This window comes from Phacochoerus africanus, chromosome 4 (genome assembly GCF_016906955.1).
Source record: "Phacochoerus africanus isolate WHEZ1 chromosome 4, ROS_Pafr_v1, whole genome shotgun sequence".
Taxonomy (NCBI): domain Eukaryota; kingdom Metazoa; phylum Chordata; class Mammalia; order Artiodactyla; family Suidae; genus Phacochoerus; species Phacochoerus africanus.
Window position 1 is genome coordinate 142,304,546 of NC_062547.1, and position 25,796 is coordinate 142,330,341.

At 51.7% G+C, this 25,796-nt stretch overlaps 2 protein-coding genes across 4 annotated transcripts; both read left to right on the top strand.

Moving 5' to 3' along the window:
* Positions 1–62: 62 nt before the first annotated feature.
* LOC125126424 (SLC35A4 upstream open reading frame protein) lies at positions 63–24,452 on the top strand. Of its 3 annotated transcripts, XR_007134628.1 has the most exons (6): positions 63–214; positions 1,195–1,293; positions 10,493–10,586; positions 21,024–21,142; positions 22,033–22,134; positions 24,017–24,452. XR_007134628.1 is itself a non-coding variant. In XM_047778826.1 (3 exons), exons 1-3 carry the CDS (start codon positions 200–202, stop codon positions 2,346–2,348), a joined length of 312 nt encoding a protein of 103 aa, XP_047634782.1. In that variant the 5' UTR covers positions 72–199. The 3 variants fall into 3 exon arrangements, 1 of the variants encoding a protein (XP_047634782.1); XR_007134627.1 differs by lacking the exon at positions 22,033–22,134; XM_047778826.1 differs by lacking the exons at positions 10,493–10,586; positions 21,024–21,142; positions 22,033–22,134; positions 24,017–24,452 and adding an exon at positions 2,151–2,348 and having other exon boundaries at positions 72–214.
* SLC35A4 (solute carrier family 35 member A4) lies at positions 2,702–4,565 on the top strand. Its single transcript, XM_047778824.1, has one exon. It carries the CDS (start codon positions 2,751–2,753, stop codon positions 3,723–3,725), a length of 975 nt encoding a protein of 324 aa, XP_047634780.1. The 5' UTR covers positions 2,702–2,750; the 3' UTR covers positions 3,726–4,565.
* Positions 24,453–25,796: the final 1,344 nt, after the last annotated feature.

The following is a 25,796-nucleotide window of genomic DNA, read 5'->3' on the forward strand; positions in this document are numbered from 1 at the left end:
GTTGCACATGCGCGCGCACACGCAGCCTGGGCCTCACCAAGAGACGTCACGTGCGAGCATCCGCCCAAAGACCGCCAGGAAAGCGCCTCCACCCTTTCAAAAAGTGCCCCGGAAGTGCCTCCGCCCTGAGTAAAGATGGCGGTAGCACCTGCCAGGAGGGAGGCGGTGCTGCGCCTGCGCAGCCAGCTCGGCGGGGAAGATGGCGGATGACAAGGTGAGTGTGAGGGTTATCAGCAATCGGGGATGGGCCTCATAACTTTTTAGTCTTGGGGAGAGGGGGCAATTGGAGCGGCTCCTGGGTGGGGGTGGCCCTTGTTTCTCCTGGGGGCGAACTTTTACCCCTCCGACTGCCTGAAGTGGGGAGTGGAGCGGCAGAGCCGTGCGCGACTCAGGTGTCTCCCTAGAACGAACCATCACGGCCCTTAGTTCCCTGCACACGCCCCTCACCCCGCTCGGTTCCCCAGCCCCCGAAATTTTTCCCTTCCAGAGACAGGAAGCTTCCAGTCCACACACTCATCTCCGCATTATAGAACAGCCCGTAAGCAAACACTGATTTCATACTTTGGTGCGACCAAAATCACTCAGTGCATTTACCCACATTACTGCAAACAAGCCCTTCCCTCCCTACCCCCACCCCCAGCTCATCCAGTCACACATTCAGTTTGGGATGATTTTGAGGGGAAAAGGGGAGAGGCCTAGGCGGAAATCACGTTTACCCCCAAATTGTCCAGGGAACTGCCCCAGCCCATTACTCGCCATTAATCCGCAAGTTCAGCACCCCCTCCACGTTTCCTAAGTACTTGCAGTCCCTGGGTTAGGCCTTGGGACACAGTAGACAGACAGACCCGCCACACTTTCGAGTAGCTTCTAATCGTTAGTACTTGCCTGATAAACCTAATTGAAGGTTCCCTAGTTGTCCTTCCTGCCTCCCCCATACACTGCTTGGCATATAGAATTTCTGTAAGCGTTGCTCTTCGTTCCCCGTGCAGATTCCGTCTCTCATCCCCCTGCCTGGCCCCCGAGTGAAGTCTTTTTTATCTTTCAGTGCCTTTCTTCCTTTACCCTTGTCATCTCCGGAAGATTTTACAGGAAGACATTTCTCAGGCTCACTCCCCTCACCCCTAGCCTCTGATAGATTTGAGCCAGGTACAGAGCTGGGTCAGCCTTCTAGAGCCAGCCTCTTTTTTCTCCTAGGATTCTCTTCCCAAACTTAAGGATCTGGCATTTCTCAAGAACCAGCTGGAGCACTTGCAGCAGCGTGTGGAAGACGAAGTCAGTAGTGGTGTAAGCCAGGTAAAGCTGCACCTGCTCCCTAGCCCCCTCTTAGGCTTCATTCCCCAACATGCTTTTGAATGGGTGGTAGGGATTTATTCAGCAAATGGTTGGTAGTTGAGGGCCTCGTCTCTGTGACCCCAAGAACCAGTGTCTGGGGAAAATGGTGTTTGAACTGGGATCTTATACATTGGTTAACCGGGCGAAGAGGGAAAAAGAAACATTTCAGGTAGATGAAACAATGCAGGCAAAGCCCTGTGGTACAAGGTCTCATGATGAACATGAGAGGTGAAAGCAGTTGGGTTTGGCTGCAGCAGAGGGAGAGCATGCTGGGAAATGAGAGTGGAGAAGCAGGCAGGGGTCAGAGTTCTCTCTCAATAGGATTCTGTGGTTAGAGTCTTTTTTTTTTTTTTTGTCTTTTTAGGGCTGCACCCATAGCACATGGAGGTTCCCAGGCTAGGGGTCCAATTGGAGCTACAGCCACCGACCTACACCACAGTCACAGCAACGCCAGGTACAAGCCGAGTGTGCAGCCCATGCCACAGCTCTCGGCAACGCCTGATCCTTAACCGACTGAATGAAGGCCAGGGATTGAACCTGCAACCTCATGGTTCCTAGTCGGATTCGTTTCCACTATGCCACAGTGGGAACTCCAGTTAGAGCCTTCTAACCTCGGGGTTCTGGCATTGTGTGATCATGACTCCTAGGTTCTTTTTCTGCCTCCAGAACCTCGGGGGAAAAAAATCTCTGGAGAGCATACTACAGCTTTTCAGAGTAAGGAGGAGCCAGTGGTGGGAGGAGCGGAGGCCAGCGGCAGTAGCTGTCGCGTAGAGAAAGGAAGAGCCCGGCTGAGTTTTCTCCTGCATTTGCTTCCACAGGATGGCTCGCTCCTGTCCTCCCCATTCCTCAAGGGCTTCCTGGCGGGCTATGTGGTGGCCAAGCTGAGGGCCTCAGCAGTACTGGGCTTTGCCGTGGGCACCTGCACTGGCATATATGCAGCTCAGACGTATGCCGTGCCCAATGTAGAGAAAACCGTGAGGGACTATCTTCGGTCGCTGCGCAAGGGGCCCAACTAGCTCCAGATCCCATGGGGGAGGCAGGAGGGGCAGCCGGGGCCAGAGGCCGTATCTGGCCCCCCAGCTGTCACCCATTTGCTGTCTCTACCTCTCCCACCTTCATCCTTGCTTCCCTTCCTGCAGAGGCTGGACAGTGGCTCCTCAGCCAGCACCCTGGACTCCTTCCCTCCTTAACCCCATGGGACTGGCCCCAAGGCGGTGGCTTCTAGGGCCAATGGCCCTTTCCTCTTCTAGCCTTCGCTGTGGAGGCTGCAGCTGACTCCGATTCTCAGTATTCTCTCTGGCCATGTGCCACAGCTCCTCTTTCCTGGGAGCCAGCTCGGAAACTTGACTCTCCCCAACCATGTCACAATCCCCAGCGTCCCCTTGCTAGCTCCTCAGCCCCCAAGGGTCTCATTGGGCATGAGTGTAGAGGACGGGGGTTTGCCAGGCCTGGGCCGCCCTGGGCAAGCACGCTGGACCCTGATGCTGCTCCTGTCCACTGCCATGTACGGTGCCCATGCCCCGTTGCTGGCACTGTGCCATGTGGATGGCCGCGTGCCCTTCCGGCCCTCCTCGGCCGTGCTGCTGACTGAACTGACCAAGCTGCTCCTGTGCGCCCTCTCCCTCCTGGTGGGCTGGCAGGCCTGGCCCCAGAGGACCCCACCCTGGCGCCAGGCGGCCCCCTTCGCACTGTCAGCCCTGCTCTACGGCGCCAACAACAACTTGGTGATCCACCTCCAGCACTACATGGATCCCAGCACCTACCAGGTGCTGAGCAACCTCAAGATCGGCAGCACAGCGCTCTTCTACTGCCTCTGCCTCCGCCGCCGCCTCTCTGCACGCCAGGGCTTGGCCCTGCTGCTGCTGATGGCAGCGGGAGCCTGCTATGCGGCTGGCGGCCTCCGGGACCCTGGGAGCCCCCTTCCTGAGTCCCCTTCCACGGCTGCCTCAGGCCCCGTGCCCCTGCACGTCACCGCACCGGGCCTGCTGCTCCTCCTCCTGTACTGCCTCATCTCCGGCTTGTCCTCCGTGTACACGGAGCTGCTCCTCAAGCGGCAGCGGCTGCCCCTGGCGCTTCAGAACCTCTTCCTCTACACGTTCGGTGTGCTCCTGAACCTGGGCCTGCATGCAGGCGGCGGCCCTGGCCCAGGCCTCCTGGAGGGCTTCTCGGGGTGGGCAGCGCTCGTGGTGCTGAGCCAGGCCCTAAATGGACTGCTCATGTCGGCTGTCATGAAGCACGGCAGCAGCATCACGCGCCTCTTCGTCGTGTCCTGCTCGCTGGTGGTCAACGCCGTGCTCTCGGCCGCCCTGCTGCGCCTGCAGCTCACGGCCGCCTTCTTCCTGGCCGCGCTGCTCATTGGCCTGGCTGTGCACCTGTATTACGGCAGCCGCTAGCCCCAGACCGCCTCCAGCCTCCCTCCTGACCCGCCGACGGGCGCCTCCCCTCAGCAGCCCTGTAACAAGTGCCTTGTGGGAAGAGCTGGGGAGGCGAGAGCAGCCACATTCGGCTCTGCAGGTGGGTGGATGAAGGTTCACCCTGGAGACTTAAAGGCTGGGTTCGGTTAAGGAAACTCTCACACCCCTGCAAGGTCTCCAGACTAAGGAATCAGGTGCGCCTCCGTGCCCAGGCCCGAGAACGTCACCATCCCCGGTGGGGGAGGTGCCCCACCTCAGCCCGCAGGAGGCAGTTGCTTAGAGTGGAGTCGCCCCAGCAGACCCAGTGCCCCCAGGCCTGGTGCCGGCCTGGTGCTGTCTGCCCTGAGCGGACACTCGTCCCCCACTGTCAGGTAGCAGAGCCACTTGCCGCAGGCTGCGCACCCGTCCCCCAGGCCACTCGGCCGTGCTCCCAAAGCTCCAGCAGCACCTGGAGATAGGCCCTCTGCTCTCTCCACCCCTGGCCTTTGTTCTGGAAACCTCAGAGAGGACTGGGGCTTGACTCATCTCAGGGAATGTTGCCCCTGGGCCCTGGCTTAAGGCTACACTCCTGATCTCTCTGCTCACCCCAAGGGCCCTCGCAAACCCACTGCCCCTGTCCAGCTCCTAAGAGGTACCATACTCACTCTGGGTCCTGCCCCTTCCTAGCAGAGGCCCAGCTCCTACCAGCCTGGGGAAGCTCTGCACAGAGCGACCTGGGACCAGGCACAGGGACACTTGTGTCTCTCAATCAGCGTCTAACTGTGTAAGCAATAAGGTCTTAATAAAGTGCTCTGGGGTCTCGGTGGTCCTACAGTCGGCCGTGGTTGTCCCGAGTCTTTTGAGTTGCATAGCTCCTCTCAAACTTAACTTCTTTCCCCTGAGTATCCTGATCCTGAGGTGGCTTAGAAACTGAGAGGCATTCCCGTTCTGGCTCAGCAGAAACAAATCTAACTAGTGTCCGTGAAGACACAGGTTTTATCCCTGGCCTCACCCAGTGGGTTAAGGATCCGACATTGCTGTGAGCTGTGGTGTAGGTCAAAGATGCGGCTTGGGTCTGGCGTGGCTGTGGCATAGGCCGGCAGCTGCAGGTCCAATTTGACCACTAGCCTGGGAACCTCCATATGCCGCAGGTATGGCCCTAAAAAGACAAAAACAAAACAAAAGAAACAGAGAAAAGGCTGTTTTCTCCCAGCTGTTGCCAGCAGCATTATTTCCTTTGAGGATTCCGTGGAGCCGAGAAGATAATGTCACAGAGCTTTGGAGATTTCTCCAAAGCACAAAACTTGGGCCCTGGAGAATTTGGAAGGAGTCTTGGGAATGGAAGGTGCTGGCCAGCACGACAAGCTGTAAACCGAAGGCTAGAGAACTCGGGACTCAGAGTGGTTTTGGTTCTCATCTCTGGATCCCTCACATACTCTTGCCTGTCATCCCTGCTTGTGACCAGTGGGCTGTCAGCCCTGCTCCCGCCGTAGACTACTTAGTAAGCTTGTTAAAATATATATATATATATGTCCCAGGAGTTCCTGTCGTGGCTCAGTGGAAACCAATCTGACTAGCATCCATGAGGATGCAGCTTCGATCCCTGGCCTTGCTCAGTAGGTTAAGGATCCAGGGTTGCTGTGACCTGTGGTATAGGTCACAGATGAGGCTCGGATCCTGTGTTGCTGTGGCTGTGGTGTAGGCCGACAGCTGCAGCTCTGATTGAACCCCTAGTCTGGGATCCTCCATTCCCACTGGTTGCCACTGGTGCGGCCCTAAAAAGAACAAACAAAAAAAGTCCCAGACCTGTTGAACCTGTTGAAGCAGAATCTTAGGGAGTGGGGTTTGGGAGTCTTTTTTTTTTTTTGCTTTTTTTTTCTTTCTTTTTTTCCTCTCCAGCAAGCTCCCTAGGTGAGACCAATGCACATTTCAACTTGCAAACCAGTATTGTCCACAGTGTGGTACCGTATCTAGCCCACCAGGCGTGAGTGTGGATTCTGGCTCTGTCACTTACTGGCTTACTGTCCTTAAATAGTTCCTTAACCTCTTCTAGCTTTGGTTGGCTTATCTCTGAAAAGGGGACCAAATTGTACCTCCTACTGTGTGGGGTGGTGGAGAAGGCTGAATCAAATAAGGGCTATTAGGGACTCAGCGGAATGAGACCTGATGAGTGTGGTATTGATTGTCCATAAGGAAGGTTGCTTGGCTGTTGTGTCCCAACTTCCTGTCCCTTCCAGAACTTTTAAGACTGAGGAGGGAGGACACTGCCCCCGAAGGATTCCTGATCAGCAGATTTCTCCTCCAGCTTGACTGCTCGCAGCCTGCTCTGTTGAAGCTGCTGGTTCTGGGCTTGGAGCTCCTGGTTCTGTGTGGCCAGGTCGATGGTTTCTTGCAGGACGCCAGCCAGCAGGCTGCGGTAGTGATGCTCTGCAGCCGTGACCTGCTCCTCCCACAGCCCCCGCCAGGCGCGGAATACCTGTGCCCAGATTCAGAGATTCCTGCCAGTCAACCAGCCTTGGAACCAGGTCTAGGCGTGCCCTCTGTCCCCACTGACCTGCAGCACGTGGCACGTCTGAGCTCGGGCAGCCTGTACGTGCAGGTCATAGAGGGCCACCAGGTCCTGCTCCGCAGTGTCCCGTTCTGCCTGGAGGGCCTCCAGCTGGAGTCTCAGCACTGACTGCTCCCGGTGCCATCTCTGCTGCTCCTTGGAGGCCTTGAGTGATAACACATACTCTTGGTTGCATGCGATCTGCATGCCGGGCTCCGTCCGGCATGCTTTATTTTACTGTCTCATTTTATCTAACGACAGCCTTTGAGGTAGTTGCAGTTTTACACATTTGGAAACAGTGGATCAGAGACGTGACCTCACTTGCCCAAATTCACATGGCTAGTGAGCAAGGGGACTGAGATGATAGGTGCCTTTCAACAGTTTACTCTCCTCCTTGGGGTAAAGTCCAAATCTACAGGCGTGGCACACACAGTCCTCTTTAGCCTTGCCTCCGACCCTGCACCTGCCAGGCTCCAGCCAGGTGGACAATACACAAAACTCAGCACCTGTTCTGCCATTGCTTGCCTTTGACCTTGTGCTCACATGGAATGCTCTTCTCAGGACATGCCTCCCACCCACCCCTACCCCACCTTCATGCACACAAATTTTTTTTTTTTTTTGCTGTGCCCATGGCAAGCAGTTCCCAGGCCAGGGACTGAACCCGTGCCATAGCAGTGACAACCCGGATCCTTAATCCGCTAAGCCATCAAGGAACTCTATTCTTTTCTTGCCTTCTTTTCTTTTTTTTTTTCCTCCCTCTCTCTCCCTCCCTCTCTCCCTCTCTCTTTTGTGCACACAAATTTTGTTTCTTGTTTAAACAAGTTATGTTTACCGAGTGCCTCTGTAATGAGCGCAGACTGCCCTTGTGAGTCTAGTGAATTCCTCTGGCCAATTTGTCTTCTAAGTCCCATCTTGGACGTCATCTTCTCTGATCCACTCTAGCCTGGGGCAGGTACACCTCTATATTCGCACAAGCCACTCGCTCCTCCGTTCACTGCGCTTAGCACTGAGAATTGCCTCATCTATCCCCTGCAAAGCTGTGAGGGCCACGGGAGACGGTGTGGCCCAATCTGCTGTGACTGCAGCTGGATCCCAGCCCCCAGCACAATGCTTGGACGTATGAGAAGGCGCCTCAAGCGCCCTACTCACCTCTCCTCCTGCCGCCAGGCCTTTGACTCGACCACCAGCCACCACCTCTTCCTCTTGTTCCAAATGCTTCAGTTCCTCTTGGACCCAAATTCGGTGCTGTTCTCTCAGTCTCTGCCTCCGGGCCTGAGCCAGGAAGAACTGCAGGGGCACGTCTGGGGCCTGCTGGGCCTGATAGCATCAGCCAGGAGCCCGTGTGTGTACACAGCCTTGGGACACAGGGCCCAATTTTTCCAAAGAGCCTCATTACTGGGGCTGCTCCTAGAATTACATCCACACTCGCTGGGCTGGACAGAGACTCAGAGGCCGTGGGGGAAGAGGAGAGGTGTTGATTCTGCCAATGGATGGCATGGAGGCCCTGGGGATCCCATGCCCCACATCCAGCCCGGTAGGAAAACAGCCCCTTCCCACACCCGTTCCTTAGGGATCCAGCAGCCCTTCGGGGCCTTTACTCGCAGCGCCATCGCTCTCCCTGATGTTAGCCAAGGGGAGCAGGGGACGTTATCTGGGCCGCAACTCTGTACTCTCCCAAGAGCTTCCAGTTGTTCTGGGGGCACAGGAGGTACTACCTGTTCCTCAGAGTCCCCGAGAGGATGCATTTGCTGGAGCCCAGGTCCTACAGATGCTGTTCCTCCCGCCACTGGAGGGAAATGCAGTTGAGCACACGAAAGGAGAAAAGACCCAGCTCCCCCCTGGAGGCCTGGGCTGACGCTTGCTGTTGAATCTGTCACCTGCTGAGAATATGTTAGGACTGAGAATTCCAAACCTGTCCTCCCAGGACCGCATGGGGTTGTTTTTTTTTTTTTGGGGGGGGGGGGTGGGTTTCTTTGGGCCACTTCCGAGGCATATGGAGGTTCCCAGGCTAGGGGTTTAATCGGAGCTGTAGCTGCTGCCTACGCCAGAGCCACAGCAACTCGGGATCCGAGTTGTGTCTGCAACCTACACCACAGCTCACAGCAACACCGATCGTTAACCCACTGAGCAAGGGCAGGGACCGAACCTGCAACCTCATGGTTCCTAGTCGGATTCGTTAACCACTGCGCCACTACGGGAACTCCACTCATGGGTTTTGAAATCCAACAGGTCAGGGCCCAGCCCGTCCTTTTCTCAGCTGTATGACCTCAGGCAGGCGGTCAGTCTTTTGAGTCTCCAATTATCTCACCCAGAAAATGGAGCTGATAGAAATTGCAGAGAGCATGAAATGGGATAAGGCACCCAAAGCTCGAACAGTGGCCAGCTCCACTCAGTAAATGGGTGTTTAGAGTTCCCCTTGTGGCTCAGCAGAAACGAATCCAATTAGGAACCATGAGGTTGTGGGTTTGACCCCTGGCCTCACTCAGCGGGTTGAGGATCCGGCATTGCCATGAGCTGTGGTATAGGTCGCAGACACAGCTTGGATCTGGCATTGCTGTGGCTGTGGTGTAGGCTGGCAGCTATAGCTCCTATTAGACCCCTAGCCTGGGAACCTCCATATGCCACAGGAGCAGCCCTAAAAATAAAAAAAAAAAAAAGGGGCATTTACTGGGCTAATTCCCAAGGCCCAGGGCTGTAAATACAAAGCATAAGTAATTATGAAAAGGGAAAGACCAGGAGAAACTGGACGAGCAGGCTTCCAGCCACCCTCCATCAAATCACGGAAGACTGCGCCCCCTTCTGCACAAGAGAGGCCACCGCAAGGGGAGGAAAGAGCGCCCTACTGAGTCTAGGGACTTGGACGTGCTGGTGCCTCTGCTGCCTTTGATTTTCCCAGTGACCCTGGGATCCTCAGATCACTTCTCTGAGCTTCCGCTTGCTCACCTGAGAAGTGGGAACAGTGTTGTCCTCCCTGCTTAAAATACTCCTGTGGCTTCCCCTTGACTTTCAAGACAAAGTCCAAACATCTGCGGAGATTTACAGAGCCCGGTATGACCAGGACCCTGCTTGACTCTCCTGACTCCCTTCCTCAAACTGCACTGCAGCAAACTGAGTGGCTCGCGATCCCGCTGAGCACTCCCTTACCTCTGAGGCTTTGCCTCTTACTGTCTCTGATGGAATGTCCTTTGTTCACCTTTGCTCGCCGCCACTTCCTCCAGGTTTCAGTGTCCTCCACGAATCTTCCTTCCCTTTCTGGCCGAGACTAACTTAGACGCCGGCACAGAGCCCTTCAGAGCACTGGTTACGATGTCACTGCTTCTCTCCAGAGGACTGTATGCCCCAGGAGGACGGGATATACCAGGGCCTGTGTGACACTGTGCCTGGCACATAGTCAGTGGTCAGTAAATGTTGGGAACCATTAAGCTAATACATGGGAGTTCCCTGGTGGCCGAGCGGTTAGGGATACTGCGTTGTCACTGCTTTGGCTCAGGTGCTGCTATGATGCGGGTTTGATCCTTGGCCTGGGAACTTCTGCATGCCATGGGCTTGGCCAAAACAATTAATGGATTAATTAATTAAGGGAGGAAGGAAGGGCCTCCTCACAGTGCCCTGTAAACAGAGGAGAAGAAGGCAGACATCAGTGGGGCCCCCAAGAGGTTGAATGGGAAGACCCACCTGGGGTTCTGGGAGCCCTGCAGCCTCAGCTTCAACCACGTTGAGCATCCGGCTTCCTGAGCGCCGGCTCCAGGCTTTTACCACCTATGGAGAGAGGGTTCAAGGTGGGCTCTGGCCATCGCGGGCCCAGGCACCTCCAGGGTTCACCTTGCTCACCCGCAACTCCCGCAGAGCTCTGCCCAGCTGGCTGAGCCCACCTTCTGTCAGGGTGTCCCCAAGGAGACCCGAACGTAAGCTCTTGAGGGCAGCGCGGCGGGCCCGGGCCTCTTCTCCTGCATCCCACAGGGTGGGCCTCACCTGTTTCACCTGCATCCTCCTTCCTGCCGCCCCCAAGAGAGCAGCCTGGAGCAAGCTCAGGTTGCCACCTAGTAAGGGAAGCCCCAGAATGAATGCCTCCTTCCTCTGAACTCCGGGGCGCTTGACCTGTGCATTAATAAATAGCCCTGCACATAAAAATAGCGAACGCCCGTCAGGCCTTTACATGTGCCTGATGGTAGTGTGTGTGCCCAGGCTCTTCACGGGTGGCCTCTTCTTCCTCACGCAGCACTCCTGCGAGACAGCGGCGCTCACGTCCCCTGCCTCCCTCCGCCTTTTCCAGAGGAGACCGCTGAAGCTCGCAGAGGCCGGGCGACCTGCTGGTGAGTGGCAGCACTGAAACTCAAGCCCAGTTCCGTCTGACACTAGAGCCTGGGACCCGAATCCCTCTCCCAGACTGGCCTGTACACAAACACACTTCTTTCCCTTCCTGCTTTGTCCACGAGAGTGCGAACGGCCCCAACTTAATCTTCCTCATTCCACAGGGCCTGGCACGGGGTGAGGTCTGGGACTGTGTTGGCTCAATGAATGTGTGTCTGCTCCTTTTGTGGTCGGTCAGAGGGCCAGACCGTTTTCTGCACTCCTTTACTAATTACAAACTTCACACGGATTCAGAGGATAGGAAACCCGTCTGCTTATCACCCAGCCTCAGCGGTTATCAGCTCGTGAGTGTTCTTGTTCGATCTTTTCCCTGCACTTGACCGCCCCCCAATCTCTGACATCATGTCACTTCAAAGATGCCTCATCTTTAACGGGTGTGTGAAAACAGGCAAGCACCCTCTCTTTCCGCGTCTATGAGTGAAACCTGCCTCCCATCCCCATAAATTCCGTCTGCCTCATGGGGTTGTGGTAAGAGTCACAGCTATCAGTCAGTGAAAAATGCTTGGTAGGGAGTTCCTGTATCTGACTAGTATACATGAGGACGCAGTTTGTGGTTTTTTTTGGCTTTGTTTGTTTTTGTTTGTTTTTTGTCTTTTTAGGGCCGCACCCAAGGCATATGGAGATTTCCAGGCTAGGTGTCTAATAGGAGCTATAGCTGCCAGCCTCCACCACAGCCGCAGCAACTCGGGATCCAAGCTGTGTCTGCAACCTACACCACAGCTCACGGCAATGCTGGATTCTTAACCCACTGAGCAAGGCCAGGGATCAAACCTGCAACCTCATGGTTCCTAGTCAGATTCGTTAACCACTGCGCCATGATGGGAACTCCGAGGATGCAGTTTTGATCCCTGGCCTCACTCAGTGGGTTAAGGATCCAGCTTGGCCGTGAGCTGCGGTGTAGGTCACAGACGAGGCTCAGATCCAGCATTGTTGTGGCTGTGGTGTAGGCCAGCAGCCACAGCTCTGATTGTCCTCCTAGCTTGGGAACTTCCATGTGCCTCGGGTGCAGCCCTAAAAAGCCAAAAAAAAAAAAAAAAAAAAAAGCTTGGTAAACTGTTGAAGGCCTCTGAAAGGGTGAGGGGCTGCTCTTACTATTGGCCCTGCCTCTCCAGGCTTTGGCAGCCCAGGCTCTCCAGGACCTTTCTGAATCCTGGCCCGCCCAGAGGGTCAGGCTCTCTCTGGGCTCACGAGGGCTAGGGCTGCAGCTGGACGAATGAGAAGTGGGGGAGGCCTAAGGCCAGATCCTAGAGCTTCCCAAAGAGCCCCACACCCTCCCCAGGCCACCTTGAGGGTCCAGGCGAAGAAGAAGACTGCTGTAGTTGTTTCCTTCCAGGAGCCATAGGACAATCCAGGGCAGGGAGCCCTCCATCTTCTCCCCAACAACGGCACCTGCAAGCACCTGCAGCAGGGGGCAGTCTCTGCCAGAGGGGGGCGAGGGGAAAGCAGATGTCCACTAGTGGTTGGAGAAAGAAACTGGCCCAAATCACACTCTGATGGAAACGCTGACTCTTTCCAGTCGCTTCTGCACCACCAGACAGACCAGCCACCTTGCGCAGATCTTTATTTTATTATTTTTTAAATTACACAAATAGGGAGTTCCCGTCGTGGCTCAGTGGTTAACGAATCCAACTAGGAGCCATGAGGTTGTGGGTTTGATCCCTGGCCTGGCTCAGTGGGTTAAGGATCCGGTGTTGCCATGAACTGTGGTGTAGGTCGCAGACATGCCTCGGATCCCACATTGCTGTGGCTCTGGCGTAGGCCGGCAGCTATGGCTCTGATTAGACCCCTAGCCTGGGAAGCTCCATATGCCGCGTGTGTGGCCCTAAAAGGACAAAAGGCGAAATAAATAAGTAAATAAATTACACAAATAATACATTCTTATAGTAAAAAAAAAGAATTAATTATATATCTGACAGGGTTACTTATACCCAGAATATATAAAGAGCTCTTACATCTCAATAATAAGAATACAACCCAATGGCAGATTGTCCCCTGCTATTTTATTTTATTTGTTTGTATGTTTGTTTTGTCTTTTTGCCATTTCTTGGGCTGCTTTCACGGCATATGGAGGTTCCCAGGCTAGGGGTTGAATCGGAGCTGTAGCTGCCAGCCTACACCAGAGCCACAGCAACTCGGGATCCAAGCTGCGTCTGCAACCTACACCACAGCTCATGGCAATGCCGGATCCTTAACCCACTGAGCAAGGCCAGGGATGGAACCCTCAACCTCATGGCTCCTAGTCGGATTCATTAACCACTGAGCCACGACGGGAACTCCTCCCCTGCTATTTTAAAATGGCAAAGCAAAGTGACATCAACTGAAATTGCAAAGTAGGAAACTCTGGGGATCTGTCACTCTCTGGAAATATTGAGCAAAAAGTGGTTGGAATCAACCTTACTTGAACTCTGGGAATAGTCAAAGGTTACAGAAATCAAGTGAATGTTTAACCAGGAGAAAGGCAACTTAAATATGGTAAGAGCCCCTGATGATGTTTTTAACTTATCCTGGCCTGTCCTTCTCCCCAGCACAGCCCACATTTCTGGAGTCGGGGTGGGGGTGGAATGTACCTGGTTCTGAAGGGAACAGAGAAGCTCTCGTTCCTAAGACATTGTGTTTGTCTGTTTTGACTGTCTGGGGTTTCCCACAAAGGACTGACAAAAGGGACTTCCCTTTATTTCATTTATCTTGGAACTCGCTCAGGACAGAGGAGCTATGCCAGAGGACAGTCCCCCAAACCACAGAGAGATGAAAGAACAGGCAAAAATAACAGTTGGGGCAAACAACAGCCACAGGGAAAGACTGGGAGGAAAAGTTTGGGAGTGAAATTTGGGGACGCCAAGGGTTTTGAAAAGCTCCCACATGTATTAGGGAACCAAGAAAGCCACACGCCTGTCCAGGGCAGGATGCATGCTCAGAAAAGACCTGAGACCACAGGCTTTCATCACTGGCTGACTTGGGACTCAGAGCAAGCAGGAAGTAAGGCTCAGGCAGTGTTGTAAATAGCCTGGATAATTACAGAAGGGGTGATGCAACATGGAACCAATCTGTAGAAACCTGGAGAATGTATTTCTGTTTTTCTTTCTTCCTTCCCCTTTTTCCCTTTTCCTCCTCCCCTTCTCCTCCTCCCCTTCCCTCTTCCTCTCCTCTTCCTCATCTTTCTATTCTCTTTTCTTTATTTTTTTTTTGGGGGGGCGGGGGCATTCCAGGAGATTAAGGAATCCTATGTCAGGTCATTCTGAGATAGTAGAATGAAGACTTCAGTGACTAATACAATATATGTAAACATTGTTTGGAAAAGTAACTAAGAAAGTAGATGGCTGATGCCCACAGCAGACAACAAGGCAAACCCTAGTGAGAAGGATCCAGTTTTCAGAGTTACCACATTATCATAGTCCAAATGTTAGAGCACCAAGGAAAAGGAATGGAGAGTTGAGATATAAAGAATATATTACTCACAATAAAGAATATAGTCTTTACAAAAAATACTCAAATTGGCCTGTTTCCAACCACAAAAAACTATTAGGAATGCAAATAAGAAAATATGGCTCGGGAGTTCCCGTGGTTAACGAATCCGACTAGGAACCATGAGGTTGCGGGTTCGGTCCCTGCCCTTGCTCAGGGGTTTACGATCCGGCGTTGCCATGAGCTGTGGTGTAGGTTGCAGACATGGCTCGGATCCTGCGTTGCTGTGGCTCTGGCGTAGGCCGGGGGCTACAGCTCCGATTAGACCCCTAGCCTGGGAACCTCCACATGCCGCAGGAGCGGCCCAAGAAAAGACAAAAAAAAAAAAAAGCAAAACAAAACAAAATTAACAGACACTGGGAGTTGCCATAGTGGCACAGCAGAAACAAATCTGACTAGGAACCATGAGGTTGTGGGTTTGATCCCTGGCCTCGCTCATTGGGTTAAGGATCCAGCATTGCCATGAGCTGTGGTGTAGGTCACAAATATGGCTCAGATCTGCATTGCTGTGGCTGTGGTGTAGGTAGACAGCTATAGTTCTGGTTGGACCCCTAGACTGGGAGCCTACATATGCCACCAATGCATCCCTAAAAAGCAAAAAAATTAACAGAAACTGTCTCTGAGGAAGCATAAATTGGATTTACTAGACAAGGACTCTAAATCAACTGTCTTACATATGTTCAGAAAACTAATCAGGAAACGATGTCTCAGGATTTCCCATCATGGTACAATGGAAACAAATCCAGCTAGTATCCATGAGAGTGTGGGTTCAATCCCTGGCTTCACTCGTGGGTCCGGGATCTGGCATTGCCATGAGCTGTGGTATAGATCACAGATGCCGCTCAGACCCTACGTTGCTGTGGCTGTGTTGTAGGCCAGTGGCTGCAGCTCTGATTCGACCCCTAGCCTAGGAACTTCCATATGCCATGGGTGTGGCCCTAAAAAAGCAAAAAAGAAAAAAAAAGAAAGAAAGAAAAAGAGGAGTCCCCGTCGTGGCACAGTGGAAACAAATCCGACTAGGAACCACAAGGTTGTGGGCTCCATCCCTGGCCTCACTCAGTGGGTTAAGGATCTGGCATTGCTGTGGCTGTGGAGTAGGCTGGCAGCTGCAGTTCAGATCAGACCCCTAGCCTGGGAACCTCCATATGCCACGGGTGCAGCCCTAGAAAAGACAAAAAAGACAAAAAAAAAAAAATTCACTAGAGCAGATTTGAGCAAGAACAGGGAAAGAATCTCAGCAAACCTGAAGATAGGTCAAATAAAATTACCCAGTCTAAAGAGCAGAATGAGGAGTTCCCGTCGTGGCACAGAGGTTAACGAATCCGACTAGGAACCATGAGTTTTCGGGTTCGGTCCCTGCCCTTGCTCAGTGGGTTAACGATCCGGCATTGCCGTGAGCTGTGGTGTAGGTTGCAGACATGGCTCGGATCCCGCATTGCTGTGGCTCTGGCGTAGACTGGCGGCTACAGCTCCGATTAGACCCCTAGCTGGGGAACCTCCATATGCTGTGGGAGCGGCCCAAAGAAATAGCAAAAAGCCAAAAAGCCAAAAAAAAATAAATAAATAAAATAAAATATTAAAAAAAAATAAAATAAAGAGCAGAATGAAAAAAAATAAATAAAAGGATAAAGGAAAATGAGCCTAAGAGACCTGTGGGCTGCCATCAAGAGTATGAACGTATAAATAATGGGAATCCCAGAGGAAGAATAGAAAAAGGGCAGAAAGAATATTTGAGGAAATAATGCTCAAAAATTCCTCCAAATTTATGAAGGACATGAATCTACACATCCAAGAAGCTCAACAAATCTAAGATAAATCCAAAGAGATCTACACCAAGACAGATTATAATCAAACTTAAAAACCAAAGTCAAAGAAAGTGTATATATATATTTTTTTGTTTTGTTTTGTTTTGTTCTGGCTGCACATGCGGTTTATGGAAGTTCCCGGGCCAGGGATCAACTCCAAGCCGTAGCAGTGAGCTACACCGTGGCTGCGGAAATGCCAGATCCTGAACCTGCTGTGCCACAGTGGGAACTACAAAAGAAAGAATCTTGAAAACAACAGAGAAACAGCTTGTTATGTACAAGAGATCTTCAATACGATTAAAAATAAATCTTTCATTAGGAACTATGGAGGCCAGAAAGCAGTGAGATAAAATAGAGTGTTGAAAGGAAAAAACCTTTCAACTAAGATTTCTTTTTTTTTCTTTTTTTTGTCTTTTTCCCATTTCTTGGGCACTCCCTCGGCATATGGAGGTTCCCAGGCTAGGGGTCTAATTGGAGCTGTTGCTGCTGGCCTTTACACCAGAGCCAGAGCAACTCGGGGTCTGCGACCTATAACACAGCTCACAGCAATGCCGGATCGTTAACCCACTGAGCAAGGGCAGGGATCGAACTGGCAACCTCATGGTTCCTAGTCGGATTCATTAACCACTGAGCCACGATGGGAACTCCTCAACTAAGATTTCTATATCTGGCAAGACTATGCTTCAAAAATGTTGGAGAGGTGTCCTAGTGGTTAAGGATTTAGTGTTTTCACTGCTGTGACTTGGGTTACTGCTAAGTCTCGGGTTCGATCCCTGGCCCAGGAGTTTCTACATGCTATGGGCATGGCCACAAAATGTAGGAGAGAGCAATATATTCGTGGATAAAAATTGAGGGAGATGGGAGTTCCCGTCGTGGTGCAGGGGTTAACGAATCCGACTAGGAACCATGAGGTTGCGGGTTCGGTCCCTGCCCTTGCTCAGTGGGTTAACGATCCGGCGTTGCTGTGAGCTGTGGTGTAGGTTGCAGATGAGGCTCGGATCCTGCGTTGCTGTGGCTCTGGCTTAGGCTGGTGGCTACAGCTCCGATTCGACCCCTAGCCTGGGAACCTCCCATATGCCGCAGGAGCAGCCCAAGAAATGGCAAAAAGACCAAAAAAAAAAAAAAAAAATTTGAGGGAGCTGGTTGCTAGTAGACCGGCCTTACAAAAACTACCAAAGGGAGCAAATCCTTCCGCATGTCAGAGGAGAGGAAAGGAGGTGACTCTGATGTGCCCTGGGCCTCTACATCCATGTGTCCGCCACCCCCAGCCCTTCCCCAAAGCTGGTAGAAGTTTTCCATCAGACTTACAGGGATCCCGGGAGCTGCAGGATCCGCAAGGCACCTCGCCACATGCCCTGAGTCCCAGGCCCCTCAGGAGGGTCAGGAGCTGGGCAAGACATAGTGACAGTGAGCAGAGAGCAGGTCCTGTGGAGAAGAGTGTAAGGTCAGGCCGCATGGCTAGGGGGTCAGGGTAGGGTGACACATGCCCTCCTGTCCTCACCTGCCCTCACCACCTTTAGCCTGCAGGTACAGCTCTGAGGCAGCTCTTGAGTCAGACACCTCCACTTCCCTGGCATTTTCCACCACCCTGGAGGAAGGGGAGGCTGAACTCAGCTCCTAAGCACAAGGGTTCTGTCCAGCCCCCCACAATCTCTGTGTGGGGAGCCCATGGGAGTCCCAAGAGCCTGTTAGAACCATCCGCAAGGCTCCAAGCTCCGTATATCCCCTAAAAGCCTCTCATTTCATGATCTTGTTTTTTCTCCTATCATTTGCCCAGCGAGGGAAACAGGGTCATTGGGATTGCTCCCATTTTACAGACGAAGAAACTGAAGTTCTGCTTAGTGAGATCCTCAGATCACCCAGGATGGTAGAACTGAGTTGAAGAGATATAAGTGGATGGGGTGAGAGGAGTGAGAGGGATAGAGCTATGGGATAGGAAAGGTGGCGAGAGGGAGTCCTGGGAGCAAACCCAGGCTGCGTAAGCATGAGCTCCTGCTCAGAGCTTCCCTTCCCTGTGTGGCAGTGGGGAGAAGCCTCCAGTGGTTTGGTTTGTGGTGTCAGCCCTGCCTTAAGACAAACACCCTCCGCGATCCTTTTGGGCTCTGGACACTCACAAGCCCAGAGGGGCTACGTCCAGCACCGCCAGGTTCTCCGTCCCTGGAGCGAGCAGGTCCTGAGGTCTCCCACTAGGACTGAGCTGGGATCACACAAGCACAGCATCTTTTACAAACCGAAACTTTCCCCAGCCCTTGGCTCACATGATCCTCCCACTGAGCACCCATGGGCCAAGCAGGGCACCCAAATCCAGCCATTTCAGGCAGGAAAAGGGAGACCCCAGAAGGGCAAGCTGGTGAGCAGCAGGGTAGGGCTAGCCTCGGGCTCTTCAGGCTGCCTGCAAGCCTCGGGCCCTTTTGCAGCCTCCCCGTGCCCTTGGCTCCCCAGGCCTCCCCTCCCCGCCCCAGGCCTCACCTGCACCAGGCTGAGAGTACTAAGCACAGCATCAGAGCCCCTGAGCGGAAGAGCTTCCTCAAACAGCATCTGCAGCAGCTGAAGTGGAGAAAGTGTTCAGCGGGGACTGAGGAAAGACTAATCTGTTCTTCCAAAGAGGCCAGAATCTGCCTGGCCCTGTGCTAGGTGCTATGGACCTGGCGGCCAGGGCAGAAATAGCCCTTAGCCCTCATGGTTCACGGCGAGCCAGACAAGTGAGCAAACATTTTCAGTGACATCTGCTGTTTGCCCTTGACAAGGTTCTGAGGCAATCACATGATTTGGGGAGCATTTTGATGAAGCCTCCAAACAAAACTTTCAAGTTTATTATCATTATTTATATTACGAAGAGCTGACAATTACACTTCCCTGGACATTTGATCTTCGCACGCCGCCCCTCCCGACCCTCGTGGACCCCAGCTTCCCACTCCCCTGACCTCTCAATAGCTTCCATGGATTGACTCTGGCAACATCCTGCATGGAACACAGAGCACTCTGGGGGCCCTAGGGGAGTGGCACTTAGCTGGGTGGGAAGGGCGAGTTCTCAAGGGCTCCTGGAGGGGCAACTCCTAAGGCTCATGACAGTGATGCCTGGTGGCTCCTCTGGGACTCACTTGAGGTACAAGCTGGGGTGCCTCTGTGTCCCGACCCCGAAGCAGCAGGGCCACACTGTACCCTCTGCCCACCAAGCCCAGCGTGGACTGGACTCGTGCAAGAAACTCCTGCTCTGCCTCCTGGAGAAAGACACAGGCACATGCCCCTGTCCCAGGGCAAAGGGCTCAGGAAGCACTCAGCACTCCAGGATCAAGGGTCCTGAGTGCTCCCCCCCATCACCCTCTCAGAGCCCCCTACCTGAGCAGCATCAGAACCCAGGACTCTGTCAAAGGTGACGCTTTGTTCCTGTGGGCAGGACTGGTGTCAGCCGTGTCACTCCCATCTTCTCCTGCACTCACCCCCACCCCAGCCCAGCCCAAGCCCTCTCCACCTGAATCTCCAGAGCCCCGTGCTGACGCAGGCGGATGCTCGCGGGCCCCTCCAGGAAGAGCATGGGGAACCGGGTCTCCTCGGGGCCTGAGACGGTGGACTTCGTATCAGTGCTCATAGGGGAAACTGAACTCCCAGAACACCTGAGTCCTGCCTCCACCTTTGCTCCGGCTTCCCAACGGGAGACGGCCTCGCCCTCCCCTGTGCCCCAAGCTGCTTTGCCTCTGAGATGATGCACCGGGGCTCCTTACCCAGTCTTCTTCCTTGCTCTACCTCCACCACCACCGTCAGCCTGGCCTGGGGCTTATCGCTGAGGGCTGAGGGGGCTGAGCTGGCCTGGCCCAAAGCAGCCCCGGGGCTCACTGCCTCTCCATCCTCCATGGCTTCTGGGCCTCTCCGATTCCCTTTAATAATTCATCTCCCTGATCTGAGAGCTCTGGGCGGGGCCTCTAAACAGTAACTTTTCAAAGGAGGTGACCGTCCCCTCTTTTCTGAGTGACCCAGAATACTGCATGGGTTTGGTTTTTTTTCTCCCTCTTAAATGTTTGGAAAATGTCAAACATGTATAACTGCGCAGAGAATAGTTTAATGACCCTCCAAGCACTCAGCATCAGCAATCACCAACTTCTCGCCAGCCTTATTTCTTCTGTTCCCCTTTCCACCCCTAGTGGATTCTTTCAAAGCACATTCCCAGCACTTTATATTTCATCCATAGCTCTTCCAGCATGTATTTATAAAAGATAACCACCCTTTTAAAAATGACAACTTTATTGAGATATAATTCATATACCACATAATAGACCCATTTGAAGTGTATGTTTCAGTGATTTTTAGTAAGTTTTGCAGATATCTGTAACTATCAGCACAGTTAATTTTCTTTCTTTCTTTCTTTCTTTCTTTTGTCTTTTTTGTCTCTTCAGGTCCACACCCGCAGCACATGGAGGTTCCCAGGCTAGGGGTCAAATTGGAACCATAGCTGTGGGCCTACACCACAGCCACAGCCACATCAGATCCAAGCCGCGTCTGCGACCTACACAACAGCTCACGGCAATGCCGTATCCTTAACCCACTGAGCGAGGCCAGGGATTGAACTCGCAACCCCATGGTTCCTAGTCGGGTTCATTAACCACTGAGCCACGACAGGAACTCCATGCACAGTTAATTTTAGAACATTTCCACCACCTTATAAAGAAACTTGTTTTCCATGGAGTTCCCATCATGGCTCAGCAGTTAATGACTCTGACTAGCATCCATGAGGACACACGTTTGATCCCTGGCCTTGCTCAATGGGATAAGGATCCGGCGTTACCCTGAAGCTATGGTGTAGGTTGCAGACTCAGTTTGGTTCTGGTGTGGCTCTGGTTGTGGTGTAGGCTGGCAGCTACAGCTCCGATTTGACCTCTAGCCTGGGAACCTCCCTGTGCCGCAAGTGCAGCCCTACAAAAAAAAAAAAACAAGAAAAGAGAAACTTGGTTTCCTTTACTATCAGCTCCTTAACCCCACCCCATCCTCGCCCTTAAACAACCACTAACCTACTTTCTGTTTCTCTAGATTTGCCTATTCTGAACATTTCATATAAATGGACTCATGTAACATTCGTTCTTTTTGTGACTGGCTTTTGTTTGTTTGCTGGTTTTCAAGGTTTATCCATGTTGCAGCATGCATCAGTACTTCTCTCCTTCCTATGACTGAATAATGTTCCATGTAGTGATGAAATTGCTTCGGTCACCAAGCACCCAGAGTTTGGCCAGATTTCACAGGTAAGAGCACAGTTGCCGTAAGACTGCCCTTACTTCAGACGCGAGTTTCCAACGCCAGGGTCCTCCCTTGGACTGGCTGTCTACACTTCCAGCTGTTCCTACTACTCCTAAAGCTTCCATGATTCATGGAACGACTTACAGAATAAGTAAGTCCAAGCATCATACTTACTGTATCCGACACCAATTCGCTGACACCAATGGGGTGTCCTGTGTTTCAGTCCAATTCCGATACTAAATACCTGGAGTTAGCGCTAGATCCTGCAGGTTAAAAAAGGCAAGGCAAGGTCCTTGGAGTTTCCCCCTGCGGTGCAGTGGACTAATGATCCAGCTGGTCTCTGCGGAGGTGCTGGTTCGATCCCCACTCTGGTGCAGTGGGTTAAGGGTCCTGTGTTGCTGTAGCTGTGGCATAGGTCACAGCAGCAGCTCGGATTTGGTCCCTGGCCCAGGAACTTCCATAGGCTGCGGGTGCAGCTGGAAAAGAAAATAAATAAATAATAAAATAAAATAAAGATGCAAGATCCTCAACAAGACTACCCTCATTTCATTTTTCTTTGCTTTTGCTTTTTAGGGCTGCACCTGCAACATATGGAAGTTCCCAGGCTAGGAGTCAAATCGGAGCTACAGCTGCCAGCCTACGCCCCAGCCATGGTAACTCAGGATCCAAGCCATGTCTGCGACCTACACCCCAGCTCACAGCAACGCCAGACCTTAACCCACGGAGCAAGGACAGGGATTGAACCTGTGTCCTCATGGATATTAGGTTCATTACTGCTGAGCCACGACAGGAACTCCCAAGATTACCCTGATTTCAGATTCCAGCCACAGGTGGGATTCCCAGGCTACTTGTAGTCCTGTCTGACGTGGCTGCAGATTGGTTCTCTAATTCACAGGTTCAATGATTCACAAGAAGGACTCACAGAACTCAAGAAAATACTCTGCGTATGATTCCCTTTTTAATTATAAAAGATACAGATGAACAGTCAGATGAAGAGGTATGTAGCATGAGGTCTGGACGGGTCCTGAGTACAGAAGCTCCTATTCCCGGGGCGCGAGGGTGTGACACCCTCTGAGCACATCACTCTGTGCACCAGCCAGGAAGCTCCCTGAGTTTCACGTCTCATTGTTTTTTGTTGAGGTTTCATGATGTAGGCAAGATTAATTAAATCATAGACCATTTGATCGAAGTCAACTCAGGTCCTTCCATCTATATGGCTGTTCGTTTCTGGTGAGCAGCCTCCTCCATCCTGACGCTATCTAGGGAACCTGCCAGAAGTCACATCATTAGCATAACTCAAGACAGACTTTTATGGCTCAGGAAATTACAAAGGTTTTTTTTGTTGTTTTTTGGTTTTTTTTTTTTGGCCTTTTTGCCATTTCTTGGGCCTCTCCCTTGGCATATGGATGTTCCCAGGCTAGGGGTTGAATCGGAGCTGTAGCCACCAGCCTACACCACAGCTCACAGCAACACCGGATCGTTAACCCACTGAGCAAGGGCAGGGACTGAACCCGCAACCTCATGGTTCCTAGTCGGATTCGTTAACCACTGCGCCACGACGGGAACTCCACAAAGGTTTTTGTTTGTTTGTTTGTTTGTTTTGAAGCTCTGTGCCTGCAACTGAAAGGAAGATGATCAAATATGTTATTTATTATATTATGAGCCGCTCCCTGGCTTTTCACCGAGGATCCCTTATGGCCAAATCAAGCACAGCTGTCTGATCATGTAAATTTGGTGTAGCCTTTATATAACAGGAAGAGCAATAGTAACAAGATGAATATGCCTAGCATTTGGAGGAATCCGTGTGGGGTAGGCATAGGAAGCTTGTATTTTTCCACACGTTTTTTTCTTTCTTTTTCTTTTTCTCTTTATTTTTTAGGGCCACACCCGCGGCATATGGAGGTTCCCAGGCTAGGGGTCAAATCGGTCTACAGCTGCCAGCCTACACCACAGCCACAGCCACGCAGGATCTGAGCCTTGTCTGTGACCTACACCCCAGCTCACGGCAATGCCAGACCCTTAACCCACTGAGAGAGGCCAGAGGTCCAAGCTGCAACCTCATGGATACTAGTCAGGTTCTTAACCTGCTGAGCCCTAACAGGAACTCCTCCACTTGACTATCACTATTGATATTATACTCTTACCAACAATTCCAGTGTTTTACTATATCTCATTATGTAGGTGTTGCGTGAAACATAAAAGTAATTTGCCGCTCCTGTTGTGGATCAGTGGAAACGAATCTGACTAGTATCCATGAGGATGCAGGTTTGATCCCTGGCCTCGCTCAGTGGGTTAAGGGTCTGGTGTTGCCGTGAGCTGGGCTGTAGGTCACAGACAAGGCTCAGATCCTGCATGGCTGTAGCTGTGGTGTAGGTTGGCAGCTGCAGCTTCGATTTGACTCCTAGCCTGGGAACTTCCACATGTCGCAGATGTGGCCCTAAAAAGAAAAAAAAAAAAAGGAGTAATTAGTTCAGCCTGTCTTCATATTTTAGGATCAAAATATCTCCCACAGCAAGGCCACTCAAGTTTGCAGTCTTCTCCTCAGTCTTGTCAGATTCCAGAAGCAAAAGCGGTCTCAGCATTATATGGCCTCACCTTTAGACATCTGGTATAACTGAACTAAGAACTAAGGGATGTTTCATCTTTTTCTCTGAGCTTTCTTTCCTTTTTTTTTTTGGCCGTGCTCACAGCACATGGAAGTTTCTGGGCCAGGGATCAAATCCATGCCACAGTAGCAACCCAAGCCACTGCAGTGACAGCGCTGGATCCTTAACCCGCTGCACCCCAAGGGAGCTCCTCTCTGAGCCTCTTTTGATATGTGAGTGTAATATTGGATTTCCTTCATTGCATAACTTGTTTATTCATTCCTTCACTCTCAGCTACTATTCCTCCTTCTAAAGTACATATGGATTTCAACAAATGCTGAATCGTCAGAAAAATCTTATAAAAGAAGAACAAAGTTGGAGGATTCACACTTCCTGATTTCAAAACTTATTGTGAAGTCACAGTAATCAAGACACTGTGGTACGGGTATAAGAATAAACAGAGAGCTCAGCGAGAGAGGCCTGAGAGTCCAGAATAAATCTGTGTTTCTATTCAGTTGATTTGACAAGGATGTCAAGAACATTCATTGAGGAAAGATTCATCTTCTCAACAAATAGCACCGGGGCACCCGGATATCCAGATACAGATAAGTGAAACTGGACCCTTATCTCAGACCATACACAAAAATTAACTCACACTGAGCAATTTGCTAAATGTAAGCACTAAATCTATAAAACTCACAGAAGAAAATACAGAAATTAATCCTCATGACCTTTAATCTGGCCGTGACTTCTTAGATATGACACCGAAAGCAAGCATGACAGAAGACAACACGATAAACTGAATTTCATCAAAATTAAAAACTTTTGGGAGTTCCTGTCATGGCACAGCGTAAATGAATCCGACTAGGAACCATGAGGTTGCGGGTTCGATCCCAGGCCTCTCTCAGTGGGTTAAGGATCTGGCGTTGCTGTGCGCTGTGGTGTAGGTCGCAGATGAGGCTCGGTCCTGGCATTGCTGTGGCTCTGGCGCAGGCCGGCGGCTACAGCTCTGATTAGACCCCCAGCCTGGGAACCTCCATGTGCTATAGGTGTGGCCCTATAAAGACAAAAGACAAAAAAAAAATTAAAACTTTTGTGCATCAAAAGACATTATCAAAAATATGAAAAAAATGAAAAAATGACCTACAAAATGGGAGAAGATATTTGCAAATTGTGTATCTGATAATCTTGTATCCAGGAAATATAGAGGGCTCCTACAACTCAGTGACCAAACACAAACAACCCAAGTAAAAAAAGATGGAGGAGTTCCCATCGTGGCGCAGTGGTTAACGAATCCGACTAGGAACCATGAGGTTGCGGGTTCGGTCCCTGCCCTTGCTCAGTGGGTTAACGATCCGGCGTTGCCGTGAGCTGTGGTGTAGGTTGCAGACACGGCTCGGATCCTGCGTTGCTGTGGCTCTGGCTTAGGCCAGTGGCTACAGCTCTGATTGGACCCCTAGCCTGGGAACCTCCATATGCCGCGGAAGCGGCCCAAGAAATAGCAAATAGACAAACAAACAAACAAAAAAGATGGAGAAAGGAGTTCCCACTGTAGCACAGTTGGTTAAGGATCTGGCATCACTGCAGCTGTGGCATAGGTCTTAGCTGCAGTTCAGATTTTATCCCTGGCCAGGAAACTTCCATATGTCACGGGGGCAACCAAAAAAATGGGGAGAAGACTTCAACATCCATTTCTCCAGAGAAAATAACCAAAGTGCAGGAAAAGATGCTCAACATCATTACACATTAGTGAAATGCAAAAAGACAAACAACAATTAAAAACTAGGCAAAATGGGAGTTACCCAGGGGTCTAGGGGTAGGACTCCTGCTTTCATTGCTGTGGCCTAGGTCTGGTCTGGGAACTGAGGTACCACACCAAGCTGCTGCCAGCCACAGCCAAAACAAACAAGCATACAATCAAAAATACCAGGAAAAGGAAATTCCCATTGTGGTTCAGCAGTAACAAGCCTGACTAATATCCATGAGGATGCAGCTTCCATCCCTGGTTTTGCTCAGTGGGTTAAGGGTCTGGTGTTGCCGTGAACTGTGGTGTAGGTCACAGACTTGGCTCTGA